The sequence below is a fragment of the Oryza brachyantha genome, chromosome 8, assembly GCF_000231095.2.
Source record: "Oryza brachyantha chromosome 8, ObraRS2, whole genome shotgun sequence".
NCBI classification, from domain to species: Eukaryota; Viridiplantae; Streptophyta; class Magnoliopsida; order Poales; family Poaceae; genus Oryza; species Oryza brachyantha.
In genome coordinates, this window is record NC_023170.2 from 569,230 (window position 1) to 589,777 (window position 20,548).

The window sequence follows — 20,548 nt, forward strand, 5'->3', positions numbered from 1 at the left end:
ATTTATTTTAAACAAAAGGAGTTTCCTATTAGGATAGTTCGTCTAACATCATTATTACTGACAGTGAAAGTTTATAATATCAAATTTAGTATTATTTTAAAATGATTATATTCTAGAAGAGATCCGTTTACAATTTAAAATATTTTTACCTTACTTAGATCTATGTGAATATACATCGATGAATAAATAAATATAGACATATCTAAAATATTTTATCGTTACGTTAGGAAACGGAGGGGGTAGTATCCAGGGCAAAAGCAATTCTACATCAGGTCAGCACTACGTGCACAGGAGCTTCAGCAGCACGGCAGTTAATTTGTGGATTGGGCCTTTGGATGGGCCGGACATGTTGTATGGGCCAAATAGCACTATCTAGGTCCAACATCAGACTTATTAAGACAACGGTCGCTTGGTCCAAGTTTGTTTGTCAGAATAATAGACTATCGTCAGCAAGACACTCGGTGCATTTCGAAAGTTTTTTTTTTAGCTCATGTAATTAATCTGCCCAGGATCACTGCCCTATCCAACAACTTATCTAGATATACCATCAGCAACAAGTAGAAACATATATATTGTAATAATTTGTAATCTCATGAAAAATGATCAGATGATCATGGAAAATTAGGAACAGTTTCAATAGCATATATAGATTGTGATCTCATATGTCAAATGTTCTTGCATTTTTCTTGCCTTGACTAGCTAGACGAACACAAACATTGAAATTGTAACTAATCAACATGAACTCAAACGTGCAATAATATCAAGATGTACGTGCGCGCGTTTATGAGTACTTTATTTGTGGATTCTAATTTCTTGACCTCAAGTTTCTTGTTTATTGCATGTTATTTAAATAGTTATAAAAATTTAAGAGGATGAATTAATATGAGATATATTATTATACAAACATATAAATTAAATCTGACCTATACCAGTCATAACAAAACAAAAGATTCAATTCATATCTATATAGATAGTCGTATTTTTTTATTTTTATTAAAACTTATAGTATCTAGAGTGATATATCTCGTATTAATTTATCTTTTATTTTATTTTATTTTTTATAAATATTTAGATGATGCACAATATATAGACGAGTGAATATTGTCGAGAATTTAAATTTGTTTCCCTTTATTATTCACCATGAAGGAGCGAAGTTGGTCGACCGCGGTCACGCCGGGGCGCCCATGAACTCCTCGTCGGCAACGAGCCTCGCGAGCGCCTCCGGTGCAAGGCACACCTCCAGCGCCATGCTCCCCCCGCCGTCTCGTCCCTCGTACACCGTCATCTTCCCGTCGAGCTTGTTCCCGCCTCCGCTCCGCACGCCCACCGGCCTCCCCCACCCGAAGTCGTTGCCGTACACGTCGAACCGCGGCGAGTTCGACGTCCCCATCCCGCCGCCGGCTTGCTTCTGCAGATCCGCCATGCGCAGGAAGCTCGGCTTCTCCGGCCACGCGGCCAGCGTGCCCCTCACGCTCGCCTCGTCGACCGACGCCACGGCGCGGTTCAGCAGCCACGCCGTCCAGCCCAGCCCCTTGTCCATGACCTCGCCGGCGGCGGCCTTCGCGGCCACGGGAGCCACCGCGTTGCCCAGGTAGCCCTGCGCTAGGCCCTTCACCCGTGCTCGGCATCCGACAGGGAGGGCGTAGCGTGTCTCCTGCTCCGGCGAGAGGCGCCTGGCTCGGCACACGGCTCGCCAGAGGTGGGCGAGAAGCGACTGCAGCGAGGAGATCGTGGCCGTGGCCTCGCCGGCCATCTCGTCGTTCGCCTTCGCCTTCAGCTTCTTCACGCTCTCCGCCGTGAAATGGAAGAAGCATTCTTGCACCGGCGGGTACTCGGCCTGCCGGATCATGTCCTCCGGCGTGGCGAAGGGTAGAGGGATCGGCACGGGGCAGCTGTCCACGAACCACCTCTCCAGCACCGGCGATGGCGTGGACAGCTCGCAGCCTCGGCTCATCTCCGACCACGTGCGGAACAAGTGCCAGAACGTTCCCCCGTCGGCGACGCCGTGGCTGAGCGACATGGCGACGAACACGCCGTCGGCGAGCTCAGTGACCTGCGCGGCCAGGACCGGACGACAGTCCACGGCGGCGGCCGCGCCAACCATGCCGTTGAGCGGGAAGAAGGACCAGACGACACGGGGGACGTAAACCGAGGCGGTGATGTCGGCGACGGTGACGCCAGGCGCCACCGCGTGGACGAACTCAGCTCCCTTGTCGTTGCAGCACAGCGAGATGGAGATGCTCCTCAACTCACGCGACGCGCCGCCGCCGCCGTCATCGTCATCAATCTCTTCCACGGCGAGGCGTCCGGCCAGCGGGTAGAAGCGAGCCAGGGCGCGGGCGAACGACGAGGCGAGGTGTTCGACGTGGTGCTGACCTCCGGCGGGTGGCCTGGGCAGGAGAACGCCCTTCTGGATGCACTCCACGGCCATCATCCTAAGATCCCACGGCGTGAGGTGCATGGTCTCAGCTGCTTGCTCCGGCGGCGCGCATGGCTCCGGCCGGACGAGGCGGCGTGACACGACCCGAACGCCGCCGCCTTCCACTTCCACCTGGGTCGGCGCCATGACCATGAGCTCGTGGTAGCGATCGAGCTAGCTCCAAGCCTCCAACTAGCTAGTGATCGATCACTGGAAATAGTCCGAGTGCTCAAGAGAGGCAGGAGCTATATATTAGGCCTGCCTGATCATGGGCCACGGCGGATGCATGATTTGATGGAGGGGGACCTCATCAAGTTAGCTAAAGCTGCGGTTCAGTTTAATAATGTAAATGAGATATTATAATTTTTTTCAAATATAATTATATAAAACCAAATATTTGAATTTATTTTTTTATTAAGCATTTGCTAATCTGATTATTTAAACAAGCTCTAACAAAATAGTATCAAACCTTAATAGTAACTATTATAACGTCGTATAATTAATAAATTATAAGTTTCCAAATTTGGAGAGTGATTGCAGACCTTGCATGACCAACACTATATGCTAATTCCAGAAACATTGCAACAATAAATTAGTATATTTTTTAAAAATTACTACAATATCAAGTTCACACATTACAAGGATAATTTTCATATTATCTAATATTAACATAAAATTTAAACTCAACAAAACTAAATTTAATAAAAACCACATTATACAGACACGAGTTGCATTACATATAACTTTTGGTCTTCTTATAATGAATGAAATTTTGTTGACGTTTGTATATATCAAAAGAACAAAGCAACTATACAACTCTCAAATAACATGTAATTTAAAATCTAGATTTATTATTAGTTTTAGAAAAATTCATTGTCTTTTATATTAAATAAATAGATATTTAAATCAAATATTAAGTGATCATGTAATACCTCGAAATAACCCCTAAATTTAAGTTAAGTTTTTAATTTAAATTTTGGCTTATAACCATAAGCGAAAGATGGAGGTAAGTTTATTTGACTTATATAAGTTGTAAAAGAATAAATCAAACTTTGAGTATTATATGTATATTCAGAGTTAAATATACTTTTGCAATATTAATCTATCTTCATAAAAATCTATAACTAAAGATGACATGCAGAAAATAAGACACTTCCACTCTCGAGAGTTTCACTGGCAGAGACTCCAAATTGGAGATGGTTTCACTGGGCGGTATCAATTGTCATTCTTGGAGGTGAAGGACCAGCGAATCACTGGAACTGACAGGCATCATATGTATGTACCTGCATAACCGTCTAGTTATTATCAAGCTTGGGGATATGAGTGAATTGAAGCAGAGGCAGCAAGTTTGTTTCCATTCCTTATCTGAAAGAGCTTCAGTCCAGAGCTCTTTTCTGAACTGAATGCGTGCTTCCTATAAGTTCTTATTAGTATATCATCTGGTACACCAAACCATGAATATATATGAGCATATCTAGGTAGGAATAACATGCTCTTTTTCCTCCTTGTGTGTGTGGGTAATATTATTAAGATTCTGGTTATGATAAGAAGTTTGTCAGATCAGAGATGTATATTTGTCAATGATATATCAGCATATACGGTATGCAGTGACTTCAACCGGATCGCAACAAAAGTAAACAAGAACAAAAGCTATGTTTCGAGAGCCTCTTGTGACTTGGGAACATTAGCATCAGTAACCCATTTTAGGTGACTGAAGAGTATGCGGTCCAGATTAAGGTTTCACTTGTTGTGATGATCGCCCAAGCCGTCAGGGCACGATAACGATATGCCGCAGTTTTGTTCGACAACTATCAAGAAAATTCAAAAATGTTAAAAATTTTGGAAAAACAAATTCTGAAGAAATTAATGTTGGTACGTCACGATAATCGTAATATATATCGTGATTATCACAACATATCGTGCAGTTTTCATACTAAAACTTAGACTGCCGAAATAAGATTTTGCGATAGCCAGTGTGCGAAAATAATGGAGAATGCTGATGGAACCAAATGTCAGATGCTTGATTTCTGATGCTTGATGTCTGATGCCAGATGCCAGGTGCTTGATGGCTGATGCATGATGCCGGATACCTGATGCCTAATACTTGATGCCTGATGCCTGATGAAAGGTAAGCTGATGAAGCTGATAAGGAATAATCAATTGAAACTGATGCGCGAGGGTGCGCGTCGAACAGCAAGCCGTCCGTACTCCTCCTTGACCGTACGGACCTTCCCGGCGGCCAGGGCGTCGTCTAGTCTACGAGGCCGGCGGAGAAAGGCGTCGACGTCTAGGACGATCAGCTTGATGCGACGACTGGTGATACATGGGAAGAAGCTAATCACTCCATGGCCTTCAAATTCATACGAAATTCATTCTAATTTTGAGAACGACATAATCCTTGTTACAAACGCAATGACAGCTGGCCGGTGATGTTTCTGCATCTATCGGCTCTCGCTGTTGAAGAATTGCATCATCTTTCTACTGACAAATGGATACATCGTACGTACGTGCACGGGTGCACGTCACGGCGTGGTGACCGCGGCCATGAACTCCTCGTCGGCGAGGAGCTTCACCATCGCGGCCGGAGCCAGGCAAACCTCCAGCGACATGCTGCCGGCGCCGTCCGGCCCCTCGTACACCGTCACCTTCCCGTCGAACTTGTTGGCGCCGCCGCTCCGCACGGCCACCGGCCTCCCCCACCCGAAGTCGTTGCCGAACACGTCGAACCGCGGCGAGCTCCCCGTGATGATGTTGGCGCCGCCCAGCAGGCTCACGACGGTGAAGAAGTCCGGCTGCCGCGGCCACGACGCAAGCGCCTCCCTCATGGCCGCCTCGTCGAACGACGCCACGTACCTGTTCACCTGCCACGCCGTCCACCCCAGCCCTTTCTCCAGGATCTCGCCGGCCGGCAGCCTCACCGCGCCAGGCACCACGGCGTTCCCCATGTACCCCGCCGAGATGCCGCCCACGCGCCCCCTGCACCCGACCACCAGCACGTACGCCGTCTCCTGGCGCAGCGCGAGGCCCCGGGCTCGCGACAGCGACCGCCACACGAGCGCCACAACGGACTGGAGGGAGGAGATGGCGACGGCGCCGCCCATCTCGTCGTTCGCCTTCGCCTTCAGCTTCCGTATGCTCTCCGCGGTGAAAGAAAAGAAGCACTCTTGCACCGGTGACGGTGAGTGCTCGCATCGCGCGATGATGTGCTCGAGCTTGGCGAACGGCAGCGAGATCGGCACCGTGCAGGTGTCCAGAAACCACCTCTTGACCACCAGAGGCGGCCATGTAGACGGCGATATCTCCGGTTTGCCACCGCCACTTCGACTGATCTCCGACCATGTATTCATGAACTCCCAGAAATTGGTGCCGTCGCCGACGACGTGGTTGACAGACATGGCGAGGAACACGCCGTCAGACAGCTCGGTGACCTGCGCGGCTAGAACCGGCAGGGAGTCCGTCGCAGCGTGTGCAGCGACCACGCCGTTGAGCGGGAAGAAGGACCACACCACCCTCGGGATGTACAGCGAGGCGAAGATGTCGGCGACGGCGACGTCGGGCGCCGCGGCGTGGACGAACTCAGCGCCCTCGTGGTTGCAGCACAGCGAGACAGAGATTCTGTCCGCAGGCGAGGCTCCGTCGTCCACCTCGAGGCGGCCGGCGAAAGGGTAGAAACGTCCCAGGGCGCGGGCGAACGACGACGCCAGGTGTTCGACGAAAAGCTCGCCGCCGGTGGGTGGGCTCGGCAGGAGGATGCCCTTCTGGATGTTCTCCACGGTGAGCAGGCGGAGATCCCACGGCGTCAGATGGACCGTCTCAGGCTGCGGCGGCAGCTCGCTGTTGTGCAAGCCGGCCGTGAACTCCGGCCGGATCATGCGCCGTGACACCACCCGGGCGCCTCCCATTTTGGTTACTATCTCCAAGCAGCCTGCCGGTGAACTTGTTATCTCAAACCCTGGTGTTATCTCACTGATTTTTATAATATATGATACTGTTGATTTTTTTTACATGTTTGAACAATTATCTTATTTTAAAATTTATGTGTAAATATGTAAAAATTGAAGTTGTGATAAATTAACATTAATAACAAATCGATTCACAACCAAATAAACAATAATGATTTTTTAATAGAACGAATGGATAAACATGTGTATAAAAGTTAGCGACGTATTTTGAAAAAACGTAGAGAGTATCCGAAAGGTACATCTCATCTGCATGGATCGATATCATTGACAACAAGTATTGTCCTTGGAAGAGTAATTGTCATTATTTTCATAAATTGCAAGGTGGTCCGAAGAGGACCATCACACTGACTACCTACCGTTAATAGTTTGCTGGATCTCAGGTTGAAAGATCTCAGCTTTCATATATTGGAGTTTTGAGGAAGAGCTTACCCATGTTACAATTTACAGATCAGTTGCAGCTGCAATTCAGAGGTGGCAGCTTTAATCCTGACTCTAAAATGGATATAGATCCCACAAGTTGCAAAGGAACTTAGAGTTGAGCCGTATTTTTCCCAAATCCCAATAGTTGATACTTCCTTTGAATTTTTTTATTATGTTTGACGTTATTCATTGACGTTTATAGTTATATTTGATCATTTATATTATGCATAAAACTTATATAATTATTATTTATTTTATTATGATTTATGTTATTATTACAGAAACATTTACCATGGCTAATATATTTTCCTATATATAAAAAATTAAACAAAACAAATGGTCATACATATGTATAAAAGTTAAACGTAAAAACTCAGGAGGAGTACCTAGTAACGTTACTGAACAGATACATTAATTCTTATTTGAGATGGGGATAGGATACTTCTATTTGTATTCGTCCTATCTAGGGCGAAAAAAAAGGTTTTTTTTTTAAGATCACCCCACAACGTGCTGAGAAATGCAGTCGTCTTTCCTTAGCCGCCGCAAAACTAGTAAAAGTCAAGTGGTAGAGTTCGGATCCTTCTTCTCCTTATTCAAGCCAGGTGGGAAGGCTACATACGTATAGGCATATATAGGGCATATTTAGAGTATATTTAGATTATAAGAAACAACTGATTGGTAGTTAACTTCTGAGAATTTAAAAAAGCTTATAAACTTAGCTTCTCCAACTTTTGGATTTTTGTTCATTTTACAGATTTTATAGAATCTATAATTATAGATTCTTAGAAGCTGTAGACCGTTTAGGACAGCTTCTAGCTTCTAGTAGAAGCAGGACAGCTTCTAGCTTCTAGTAGAAGCAGTAGCTAAAAGAAACTCCAAACAGGTCCATAGCCTATGTGTATTCTTATCAACAGACTCGCTAAAACAATTAAGGGTCCATCGGTTGACCTAACGCGAAAAATACTCTAAATAACGTACTAGCGAAAAATAATTGATGACTAAAAAAATATTATGTATATTGAACACAAACAGCCAGATAGAAGATAGTAATGCAAAAATCAACGTGAAAAAGAAAACAGAAAAAAGAAAGCAATACCGTCAGTCTGGTGATTAAGCGGCACCATCAGCGGTACCGGCGAGTACTGTAACTGTACTAGTGTTGCAACATGATTATGGATACTAATTGATATTAGAGGATGTTTATATATAATGTTAATGCAGCCTTTAGTACTGTGACGCTTTATGCGATAAGGTTTGGCACTACATGCATGATTGTCATTTATGATCAACAAACATGATTGCTTGATGGAAATATATATCTGTTCACGAAAAACAGATAATATTATATATATATATATATATATATATATATATATATATATATATATATATATATATATATACACACACACATTTTTTTCGGGCTATGAACATCATGAACATATTCGGTGACAAGCTGACAGCAAAACTTTATTAACTCTTGCAAAATGAAAAACTTGTTAAAAAGTAGAGTAAATTTCTTACTTGGCCACCAATCATTACCTAAGTTTCGTAATGGAATAAATCCATAAATCCACTTGAGGTATCTCAACTTATCGTTCAGTCTATTTTTATCCTTAGACCGTAAAATCAGATACAACAGGTCCTAAACTGTCAAAACCGGTGCAAAGAGGTCCCTTGGAGGTTTTGTTGGCGGTTTTGGCTGACTCAGTGCCTACATGGCTAGGTTGACTATGTCTCCGTCATGTGACAAATGGATTACACTTAAAGCGCATGAAGAATTGGTTGTAGGCTAACGAGGTTGACAACTATTCCAGATTTTGGGTTACTACTATGATTCATAGCTCTAGAATATATCATATCTAGAAGTAGTTTTCTATATCTTGGAACGGATGTAGTAGCTAGCTTTCTTCTCCCGTCAGTTTCCAGCAGATTGTATCTTCCGTGCCGGGCTGCATCTCAAAGTGTTGAATTGAGTTCTACAGCTGGAAATACTCAGCGATTGCGCTGCTCCACAGGCTCCCCTGGAAGTCCCGGACCCATTGGCGATCGATTTCGCCACTGCCAGCGTCGATCATTTCAGGTAGCTTGATAATGTTGGATATGATACCGCAATGCTGCCTTTCGGCACCCAAGGAGCCTTCCAAAACATCGTATCCATACCGTTTCCCATCACGTATGATGCTGCAGACCGGAACAGCGTCTGGACCAAGGACATGGTGCTTGGAGGCGACGCTCCATCCTTCACCTCCGCCACGGCAACTTGTGTTTGAGATGGTATCTGGATTCTGACAATTTAAGCAATGCGGTTCTTGTGCGATGGAAGAGCTGTCAAGCAAGCAAATGGATTGCAGTTGCATCAGAGCCCAATATTATTTGAAATCGGCCAACTGGAATAATTAGCTGCTACGATCGTTCGGTCTCATGAAAAGACCAGGAATATTAGGCTTACCAGTTCTCTTCAACTGCCTCAACTTCTTCGCAAAACAGACCAAATGTCCTCGGCTATCTTGTTCTTTGAGTTCTTCCACATCCTCCTGGCTGAGCCAGAATACCACAGGAAGACATCAATAAAAGTTGAACTAGGCACCTAACGTACAATTTACAAACCACAGATAAACTGCTACTTGCCTACTTTCTAGGGGGCACTCCAGCTTGGTAAACTATAACACTAAGTTACAGCTAAAATTTAACACATCTATAAGTTAGCATAACAACGTAGTACCAATACAAATTTGTAAATAAAATGTATAAAACATCAGTGACTAGCCAATAAATATCAGAAATCCAATTACCTCCTGAAACCATCTAGCAAGTTCCATGGCCTTAACATAGAAGATAGTCCAAAAATAACCTATTGCATTCTTTCTCTTTTATTATCCACCAAAAGCCTCACTGCACTTCACTTCCTCGCTACTAGAGGAATCAGTATCCGTTAGGTGGTCATATGACAAACCATGTGCAACCTGATTCAGGAAATCATCTCGCTCAACTGGAGACATGTCATAATCTGACTCTAGCAAAGAATGGCTTGGAATCATATTTAACTCCATGGTGCTCATTAATGACCTCACTTTAGCTAGTTCTGGCCAGCATTTTGCGGCTATATACATGTTTGCAATCAATCTGTAATGACCAGGGTTGTCTGTCCTCATTGTGAGCAGCTTCTTTGCAGCCCAATCCCCAATTCCTAAATTACCATGGATTCGGCAAGCCTCAATAAGAGTTGCTAACATTGCAGCAGTTGGTTGGAATGGCATCTTGTCAATTATCTCCTGAGCGATCTTCAGCAAACCTTCACGGCAGTACAAATCAACCATGCAAGAAAAATGCTCCACTCGTGGTGCAATACCAAATATAGAAGCCATCTTGGCAAATAGTAGTTGTCCTTGAGTTACCAGCCCAGAGTGGCTACATGCTGATAAAATTGCAACCATAGTAACATGGTCTGGCTCTATATTGTTCTCAATCATTTCATTGAAGAGCTTCAATGATACATGTCCCTCTCTTTGCAATCCATAACCCAAAACCAGTGATGTATAGGCATGCTTGTCTCGAAATTGCATTAGTTCAAACACTCTCTGTGCAACCGCCATTTCTCTACATTTCGAGTACATGTCAACAAGTGAGTTTTCCAATAGTTTAGAGCCATCTAGTTCATGCTTAAGGATGTAGCAGTGCAGCACCCTTCCATGACAGAGGTGTCCAAATCTTGCACCAAGGGAAAGCACAGTTAAGACGGTAACATCATTCGGATAGACACCGAAACCAATCATCTCTCTGAAAAGCAAATAAGCTTCCTCGGTCAGGTCCATGAAAGAAAAGCCTGCAAGTAGCGCGTTCCAGATTGTGATGCTCCGAATTGAGCACGCTCTAAACATAAGGCAGGCAGAGCTCATCATCCTGCATCTTGAGTACATAGTTATCAACGAACTGACCACGCACTCAAGGCTATCAAAGCATAGACGAACAGCCACCCCATGCAACTCCCTGCCAGCCCTCAGATACCTGTTCCTACCACATGCCTTGAGCCCAATCACAATGGTCACAGAATCCACCCCTGTCCCATGACATCTTCTCACCTGGGAAACCAACCTAATCACTTCATCGTAGTTCCCTGCCTTCAAATTCCCTGCTGCAACCGCATTCCATGTGACAATATTTGCCCCAGGAACCTGCTTTAGAAGCTCAAATGCCTTACTCCACTTCCCCGTCAATGCATACGTGGACACCATTGTATTCCAGCTAACAACATCTCTCATAGGCATTCCGTCGAACACCCTCCGGGCGTCTTCCAGCTCCCCACACTTGGCATACATGCCCACCAACGCATTCCAGACAAACATGTCCAGACCGTATCTTCTCCTCTGAATACGCTGCTCAATCTTCCTGCCAATGGTGACCTCCCGGAGCTCGCCGCAAGCTCGGAGAACCGACGGGTAGGTGAACCGGTCGGCGGTCACACCCAAGGCCACCATCTTGTCGTAAGCGAGGATCACGTCCTCCCACATCCCACGGCCGGCATAGCCCCATACAAGCAGGTTCCAGGGGAACGCCCGCGCCTTCCCGGCCGCCTGCTCGACGGCGGCCCGCGCGGCGGGGATGTCGCGGAGGGCCAGGTAGAAGGAGGCGAGCCTGGGGAGCACGGAAGGGTGGGCGGCCAGGCCGAGCGTGACGGCGCGCGCGTGGGCCTGCTCGCCGGGGCGACGGGCGCGGCGGGCGGCGCAGGCGTAGAGGAGGCCCGAGAGGGAGGAGGCCGGGTGCGGCGGCGGCGGCGCGGGCCGCGAGGCATTCCGCCAAGCGGGTGGGAGGCAGCGGCGGATGCGGAGGAGGTGGTGCTTGCCGGGGAGCGAGGCGGAGGGAGGTGGGCGCATCAAACGGCCGCCGCCGTCGCCGTCGCATCACACCGGCGCGGCGGCGGAGGCGGGCGCTTCCCGGCGGTGGGTTTGGAGGGCGCCAACAGCAATTGCAATTGCGATTGCTGGGGTTTGTTTGGAGCCGTTCTTCCTTTTCTTCAGCTAGGGGATGACATATTTGTAAAAAAATTATTAAAAAATTAATTTATAAATAAAAATTATATATATTTTTTTTATGATCTAAATAGCTAAGAATAGAAAATAAAATACGGTAAAATAACTTAAAATTTAAGAAAAAAAATTGTAAGTAGTAAAAGAGAAAAGATAGAGGTGTTAGACTATTACGGTCCTTTTAGAATGTGTAGAAAATTTTGTAGGATTTAAATTATATAAAAACATTTTCTATAGGACCTATTGCAATTAAGGATCGGAGTTCCCTAATTTTTATTAAATTCATAGAAAACGAATCAATGCATGTAGATTATAGAGAAAAGTCCCTTCGAGTTTATGTTTCTAGTCTGATTTTTGTGTTTCTATTCACATGGCTTTTTCTGTATTTTATAATCAGTTGTTCCTATAATAATTTATTTTTTCTCTATTCGTCCATTTTATAATCAGTCTATTCACATGGTTTATGTTTCACGGTTTGAAGTGATCACAAAAAGATAACTGCGCATATTTAACAGAAATGTTAGCTTGCTTTGCCAGAATTTGATGGTTTTTTCTAAGAAACTGGCTAATAATTTGATTTTATGTCAAAATTGAGTAATTGCAAAGGTAGTCCTTTTACTAATGCACATGAAGTTGAACACTAGTATTATGGTTCATTCTGTCTTTGGGTTTACTCAAATTTCCCAGGTTTCTGTTATCACCAGAAGTTTCGGTTTGGCTACTTCTATTGGAGATTGGACAAAAAAATTGGCTATAAACTGCTTGTACTGTCAGGCCTTCCAGTAAAGCAGGAGTTGCTTATATTGATCCAAGAATAAAATTAATAAATAGAAATATGGTAATACTGACATATTGCCCATGCATTGCAATAGAATTCTCATTAAAGAAAAATATCATTAACCTGTTATTACCATCATTCATATATCATTTCTTAATTGCTCTATTATATAATTATTTCTGTTATTTTTCTCTAGCTGGTGGGAAAGACTGACATATGAGCCCTCTGCTGCCTCCAGAGAAAACAGTGAGAGTATTCTTACGATAAACTATATCTAAAAAAAATGATTAAATGCAGGTGAATTAGGTGGTATATTATCAACTTCACCGTTTAGAACAATCATCTGAAAAACAGAAGAATTGAACAAACAGAAGCACTGAAACAACAGCAGGAGATGCACGGTAACACCAGAGGGCACCAATGATCTGTACTTCCATTATATTTCTCTTGTCATCTGCCAAAAAACAAGGTGTAAGAATCAATTTCAAGGGAGGATACTCTCTCGAGATATACAATTGGTGGCTGTGGACAACCAAATCTTCAGCAAGTATTTTGGACGGCCTATGCTAAAGCTTGGACAGACGGTGAATCTCTACAAGAACAGGTTTCCTTTTGCTGGTAAAAACCAAACCCACTGCAATCTGTGGAACATCTAGCAGAAATAAACCTCTCCGCTTGAGGGCACTACTTTCTATGGTTTTTGATGGTTGAAATGGGGATCGACAACACGTTGAACCGTGATCCTGAGCTTCGCAGCGCTATGGCCTGCCATTCTGGGAAGTGTACAGCAGCGATTCAGACTGGTCTCTCTCGACATGGTTCTTGCCCTTCCCCATGTCGAGCCGGGCCCTTCTTACAGCTTGTTGGATTTGCCGCTCATGCTCTCTAAGGATTTCTTCCATGTTAACTCCAGGAGGCATTAACGGTCCTGAGTAGTGGATCCTGCTCTTCTTAGCGCCATTCACCTGCACAGACCGAGGGTGCATTTCTTAGCATATGACCAAAACTCTTAGGGCTTCTTCGGATCACAGGAATTTCAGAGAAAACAGTTCAATTCCTCCAAAATTCCTGCAAAATTCCTCCAAACCAAAGAGGCCCTTAACTCTTTCATTTAAGAAATAGATCGTTGACCTTGACAATGAAAATGTCTCAGAATATCAGGAAGAGGGAAAAAAAACAGTGCACCCATGGCCAGGGCACAGGCTATTTTGTGACATTCCTAAGGACTAACAAAGGGTCATTTCGTGAATAGATTTAGGAACATGTATTCTACATTACCGATAAAAAAAAAACCTCTCATGTTCATTGGTCATAATTTCCAAAGATGTTTAAGGATAAATTTCCCAACATTTATCATAGCTTTCAAGTGCTTGAATACTATAAGTCATTCTCCTAATGGATGTATAGAATAATTAAATAACTTACCACAGTAGGTTCCTTGTTTGCCGCCCCATCATCTTTGCGGTGGGAAGATGATGGTCTTTCTTGGAGTTGGTGTGTCCATTCAGGTCTGTCAGACAGTTCAGCAGCAGTAAGTTGACTATATCTTGAACTGGATCGGTGCTCTCTCAAATACTGTCTCCTGGCACTGTCCCCAAGGTTGGACACCTTAGTGGCATTGCCTCGTTGCCCACCAGTTGCAGTAGACATATCAGCAGCAGCAAATTGAGATGTGTAAAATCTCTGAGCATTCTGATCAGTGCCACTTGATCGGCCCAGAGTAGAGGATGAACGACCAGCATGCATCAGAGGCACACGCTGAGGGTAAACATTGTCCCCAGATCTTCCTGGGGGATCAATTGGGAAGCCAGTGACAGCATCCTCCTTGGGAATAAACTTACTGCTGCTGCTTTTTGGATTAAGCTGAACCCGTCGTTGCTGCGAAGAGATGGAACATCAGTCATTGAGTAAGAAGAACAGAGTTTATATTTAAAAATCATGTGATGTCAACTACGTGATTAAGTTCAATGTTTAAACTGCAAGTACTGTACTGGTTAACTTCCAAACAGACCAAGTAGCGATTACAATTCATCAGAAATTAGTTCTGCAAGACTCCTACCAAGTACTAACTATGATAAATCCTATATTCCTGTATTAAATGAATACATTGTAACTGCTAGGACCAAGCATATAGTATTTGAATGGGGTTGTTTCCCACAAGTTACCAAAGTTTGGAGGGATTACAAATACTTTGGAAGCTCAATAGTGCTAGTGCATCGGAAAACCCTCAACTCTGGAGATTCTTAAGCATAGCAATTATCATCTAATAGTAAGAGAACTCTATAATTTACATATAAATTTTAGATTACCGGCAATTCGTTGTTGCCATTTGGTGCTGGAAGTTGCTTTCTACGTCCAGCTTCAGATTCATGTCCTTTAACTGCTGCTGCTCTTTGCCTGTGGGCAGAACACAAACTTAAGTCAAATGAAGAAATCGCCAGCAAAGAAGATAGATACCATATATTCCATCTGGTCAAAATGTATCTCTATCTTTAGTTCTCCACATGGAATTACCTTCTAGCCTCCTCATCTCGAAGCTTAGCGTCATATTCCTTGCTTGGAGGATATTTAGGTAGACTTGATGGATCACAAGCATAAGGCTTCGTTGTGAAGAACTACAGTACACGGTAGAAGGTTATATTAATATTAGTGCATCACAATAGAAAGGCTAGTTTAAGATTATACTGGAACAGCCAAATCTCTCATGAATTGCCATTAAGTGAAAATGAAAAACACAAAATGTTGTCTCTTCATATCACCTAAAAGATGTGATTTACTTCTCTAAAATAATCTCATGACATTCACAAACAACATATGAGAAGAGATCATACTTAAGACTCTGACAATGAAAATTTAACAAAATGTGTGTTACCACATGTTTGAGAGACCATGGATTCTCCTTAGAGCAGGGCACATGCAATACATCAAACATGCAAATAAACAAATTTTGGGGCCAGAACTTACTTCGCTTTCAAGGGCCAAAGCAGCAGTACCCCTATTCTGAGGTTCTACAGCAAGTAAACAATCCAATAGTGCTAAAGCCGGAGGAGGGAAATCCTTATATACATCATTCACACATCGACGATAAGGATGTTGTGGCTTGAATATTGTAGCCCGTGACAACTTCAAATTAGCCCAGAAATCCTCTGATGGTGAACCACAAAGCTTAAATATTTTGTGCAACTGTTCCACCTGAAAGAATTTGGACAACAAAAATAAACATTGGAAACTCATATAGGCTATTAAACATTATAAACAATATGAGTAGTATATGATCATTCAACAATAAAGTAGAAATTTTAATATGGAATATTGCTAACTTTTAATGGTATTTGTCCATGTAAAAATAGATCTGGTAATATGCAATGATTATTTATCACTGAGACTTGAGCTAACAATTTTAGTGATTTATAAATTATAATTGTAAATCCGGTTGTAAAAATTGATAGATTTTATCACTAGTACATAATAACTGGTTAAAAGATCTCAAAATGCAGGGTTCATAGTGTCAAGTATTATTTATTCAGCAAAGCTGCATCCGCTTTCAGCAGCTTCATTATTTTAGTCCAGCCTAATGCAGGTTTGGCCAGAAGTGAAATACAAGAAATGGCACGTACTGATATAATTTATGTAAGGCCAAATCAGAATTCTTTCAGTAGACAATACTATGTTGGTTTTAGGTTGCAAATTTGACCAGATTATGGATAGGTAAACAATACCTCAGTTCGCCCTGGCATGATAGGCTTCCCAGACAGCAGTTCTGCAAGAATGCAACCAGCACTCCAGAGATCAACAGCAGCACCATAGTTAGTAGCACCCAGCAATAGTTCAGGAGGTCGGTACCACAATGTTACCACACGACTTGTCAAATGTTGTTTTTGGTTCGGATTAAAGAATGTAGCTAGACCAAAGTCTGCTATTTTGAGAACACCATTGTTGTCAAGGAGGAGATTTGCACCCTTTATATCCCGATGCAAAACACCACGTTTATGACAGTGTTCAAGTCCAGAGAGTAGTTGTTGCATGTAACACTTGACCTAAAATGGACAATTCCAAAGTGAGTGTAACACGAAAAGTGACAACCCAATTAAAACCTTTCAAATGGAAGACCAAATAACATGTCCAGAGGGAAAACCTGAGGCTCTGTAAACTTTATGCCAGGTGTAGCTGCAAGTCCTGCTAGATCATGCTCCATGTATTCAAATACAAGATACAAGCTACTAGACATGCGCGACGTCACCAAACCTTCAAGCTTAATAACATTTGGGTGATCAAGTCTTCTTAAGATATGAATTTCCCTTGCCATGAACCGCACGCTCTCAGGATCCATGTTGGCAAACCGAACTTTCTTAAGCGCCACAATTTTTCCGCTCTCAAGATCACGTGCTTTGTAAACACTACTGTATGTACCTTGCCCTATCTGAAATATTTAAAAGTGAGGATGAGAAAATGTGTAGTTGCATAGAATCAGTAGCTCAATTGTAATTTGAATTTCATCAATCAAATGTCTTCACAGAAGTAGAATGTTTGTCATCCAAAGTACAGCAATCCTACGATACAGTGACTACACCCTCAAGAATCACATTTCCAAAACTGTTGTCCTAGAGACATGTTTAGTTAACGAACATGACAGTCATATGCCATTCATAAACTCAAGCACTTCTAGTTTAAACTAAATTGTTGTCCTATGCCATTGGCAAACTCAAGCATTTGTACTTATCAAACATGACAGTCATGACATTGGTAAACTCAAGCAATTCCAAAGCAAGTGATACCCAAGTACCCAACCAAAGCATGAACCACAATACACATGGCAAATCAAGGTCCTACCAATATGAAACAACATAGTAAATCTGTTACAAAATAAAGGGTCAGCACAGAGATATGAACCTTGTCCAACTTCTCGAAAGACTCCGTCTTCCGAGGTTGCCACCCACGGACTGCCTCTGCTGCGACCTCTGTGAGCCACCTTGGCCAGCCAGCCGCCATATGCTCCCCCTGCACTCCATTGGGCACTTCTATAATCCTTGGCTTTGCCTCACTCCTGGTACCACCACCCCTAGGCGGCTCTTGCTCAGCCACGCCGTTCGGAGGACGCCTCCAATTTGCAGTTGCAGCAACTGGCCTCTCCGCATCAACCACACCAACCGCTACATTAGCTGCCTCATCCGGCAATGCAGCAACAGCCTCAACCACCGGCGCGGGGGGCTTCCGAATAAGCCTCGCCGTGCTTGGATCATTCCCTACACGATGTCCGGCAGTGGAGGACGTGGCCGACACAACCACACCTTCTTCCTCCTCCTCCTCAAAGTGCTCATGCCTCTTGCTGGAGTTGTAACTAACAAGACGCCTCAGGGAGTTGCTTGACGGGCGCCGCCGGGGCTTCCCCTCGCCGCCACGCTGGTCCTCGCCATGGAATTGCTTGGAACTGACACAGCCCATAGGACGGGTAGGCGATCCGGGCAAGAAACCCCCAAAACCAAAAAAACACAAAGAAACAAAAACTTCAAGAAATCTTCTCCCAATACGCCTCCCGCATCAGGTCACGCGTCAAGAACCCTCATTGCTCGCCCGAATTGGAGTGCGGGAAGGAAAACCAAAACACCCGACCAGATCCGAATCAGAACACTGCACTCGAGACTCCCTCCACTCCAGCAACCACCGAATCAGGAGTCGTCGCCCAAACCAGACCACAGGCCACGAACTGCCACTGTTAAAATCGGGATCTTTCCTCCAGCGCGCCAGGCCGCCGCGCGGGCGGGGCAAATCGGGGGTGGGGGGAGCCCGGGGAAGGGATCAAAATCGAACCTTGCCGCCGGAAATCGCGAGGCGTCGCCACGCAGCAGGAGATCTCTTCCCCCCTCCTCTCCTCGCACAGTGATGCCCTTTTCTTGGCTTTTTTTTTTTTCTGGGGTTTGGTTTCTGGCAAGTACTCTCGCTCTGTTTCCTTCTTCTTCTGTCTCCTTTCTTGTTTTTTTCTCTTCTTAATTTTCTCTCTCAAAGTCAGCAATTACGATGGTTGGTGAAAAAAAAACAGGAGAGAGAAAGAGTAGTGGTCAGAGAGAGAGAGAGAAGTTAATTAATACTTAGGGCAGTAGAGTACTGGACAAACACTTGCTATCACAGATTAGCCGGCTTCAGGTTTGAACTTGACCGTTAAATTTTTAGAATTTGGATTTATTTGGGATTGAGATGGATTGATTATCTTATTTTTCATGACAGTTATTTGACAGTGTATATGACTGAATTAAATATATAAAGTAAACATGTTATTTTAGAAAAGTCGGATAAGAAATTTTTTATATAGAATTCTTTTACACGAAATATATTATTTGAGAGTTTGAGAAGCGTGCCTATAAAAAATCTAAATTTCATAATTGGATTTAACGGAGCCAGAATGTTCTTTCAGATCAGTTGCTTAGATAAAAAGCTTTGATTTCTTGTGATTTGTCAAAGTCTTAGCGCCTAAGAAGATCCTGACTTGAAGAGGAGCTGGTCAAAGTTATGCTAGCATGGTTATGGACGATAACTATTATAGTAGCATGTAGGAAGAAAAGATTAACAAGCTAGCTACAGCAAGAGAAACAAAAGTTGGACTCCAAATTGGAAGTATATTGGTATCTTTGTTCTTAATTTCCTATTTATGCATTAAATTGCTATGAGCATTAAAACCATTCTTTAAATAATAATAATAATAATAATTATTATTATTATTATTATTATTGTTGTTGTTATTATTATTATTATTATTATTATTATTATTATTATTATTATTATTATTATTATTATTATTATTATTATTATTAGGAGGAGGAGGAGGAGGAGGTGCTCATCTGATTCATGTTATATGAGTTGTTTTTAGTTTGTCTGAGGTTAAACTTTTTAAAGTTTGATCAAATTGTAGAAAAATATAAATTTTAATACAAATAATTATACTAAAAATATATCCAATAACCGGTTAATAAAATAATTTAGTATTATAGATGCTAGTACATTTTTCTATAATTAATACTGGTTATACTTGAAGTTGTGTGACTTAAGATAAAATCAAAGTAACCTATAATATGAAGTTGAGAGAATAATCATTTTAATGAATAAAAATTAAGAAGTGCTCGATAGATTGAACAATAATAAATATAGTGACACACAACCAGATCATCACACGTTTTTCCAGGACAAATGCGACGAACAATGCATGTGACCAAGCAACCACTCCAAAGCTGTCTATCTGGCCAAGATGCAAATGTCATTCGACAGCAACATCCTCGATCTATTTATGATCAAGAGAAGTCTAATTTTCCACAGCGAAAAACATTTTAGAGAGAGGCCGTGCAACGAAAATTAATCGAGTCAAAAAAGATGTTTAAACAGGTCAAAAAAATTCCATGCGCCACTAAAGGCTGTGATAATCTACTAGTGCTGGTGGAATTAAGATTTTGCTGCCGTCATCATACGTCGTTGCAACACTAACCCTTGGGGTTGAAGTATTGTTGAAAGGAATTTGAGGATTTGGACTAGTTCATAGGAAAATCATGTACAATTTAACGGTTCTAAAAGAACCCTAAACTTTGTTTTAGTCTGAGATGGATTATGAATTATCCATCATTTTAATAGTTACTGAGGATACAATGAATGATCCCTAAACACGTGGAAGGAATTTGGGAATTTCACTGGTTATTACAAAGTTGAATATTGTTTGAAAACTATTTAAAATAATAGTGAAGTGCACCAGCGGTCCCTAAACTTATGTGCATGTGTCGTCTAGATCTCTGAACTCTTAAAATGTATTTTTAGGTCCTCGAACTTGTTCGGGTGTGTCATATAGGTCCAAACGGGCTCCGACCCGCTCCATCCGCTGACGTAGCATGCCACGGTAATGCCTACGAGAAGGGAGAGAAAAGAATAAAGAGGAGAAAGATACTGACACGTGGGACCCACATGG

General features: G+C 43.1%; 3 protein-coding genes across 3 annotated transcripts; all 3 read right to left on the bottom strand.

Moving 5' to 3' along the window:
• Positions 1-992: 992 nt before the first annotated feature.
• On the bottom strand, positions 993-2,623 carry LOC102715687 (uncharacterized acetyltransferase At3g50280-like). Its single transcript, XM_006659690.3, has one exon. The coding sequence runs from the start codon at positions 2,570-2,572 to the stop codon at positions 1,169-1,171; it is 1,404 nt and encodes a 467-aa protein (XP_006659753.2). The 5' UTR covers positions 2,573-2,623; the 3' UTR covers positions 993-1,168.
• A 2,154-nt stretch (positions 2,624-4,777) lies between these two features.
• LOC102715601 (uncharacterized acetyltransferase At3g50280-like) lies at positions 4,778-6,362 on the bottom strand. Its single transcript, XM_006658988.3, has one exon. It carries the CDS (start codon positions 6,319-6,321, stop codon positions 4,942-4,944), a length of 1,380 nt encoding a protein of 459 aa, XP_006659051.2. The 5' UTR covers positions 6,322-6,362; the 3' UTR covers positions 4,778-4,941.
• A 1,891-nt stretch (positions 6,363-8,253) lies between these two features.
• Positions 8,254-18,666, bottom strand: LOC102715874. The gene is made up of 11 exons (XM_006658989.3): positions 17,497-18,666; positions 16,742-17,026; positions 16,326-16,643; positions 15,571-15,798; positions 15,121-15,221; positions 14,916-15,003; positions 14,032-14,484; positions 13,372-13,571; positions 9,597-11,436; positions 9,254-9,342; positions 8,254-9,129 (listed from the first exon to the last, which is right to left on the bottom strand). The coding sequence occupies exons 1-9, from the start codon at positions 18,046-18,048 to the stop codon at positions 9,678-9,680; spliced, it is 3,984 nt and encodes a 1,327-aa protein (XP_006659052.2). The 5' UTR covers positions 18,049-18,666; the 3' UTR covers positions 8,254-9,129; positions 9,254-9,342; positions 9,597-9,677.
• Positions 18,667-20,548: the final 1,882 nt, after the last annotated feature.

Bases quoted from the DNA above. Each gene is read 5' to 3' on its own strand.
- LOC102715687 (XM_006659690.3), bottom strand. From the start codon at position 2,572: ATGGTCATGGCGCCGACCCAGGTGGAAGTGGAAGGCGGCGGCGTTCGG.
- LOC102715601 (XM_006658988.3), bottom strand. From the start codon at position 6,321: ATGGGAGGCGCCCGGGTGGTGTCACGGCGCATGATCCGGCCGGAGTTC.
- LOC102715874 (XM_006658989.3), bottom strand. From the start codon at position 18,048: ATGGGCTGTGTCAGTTCCAAGCAATTCCATGGCGAGGACCAGCGTGGC. The intron at 16,644-16,741 runs GTTTTCCCTCTG...TGTCCATTTTAG, and splicing joins TAAAGTTTACAGAGCCTCAG to GTCAAGTGTTACATGCAACA. The intron at 15,004-15,120 runs GTAATTCCATGT...TTCTGCCCACAG, and splicing joins CGAGATGAGGAGGCTAGAAG to GCAAAGAGCAGCAGCAGTTA.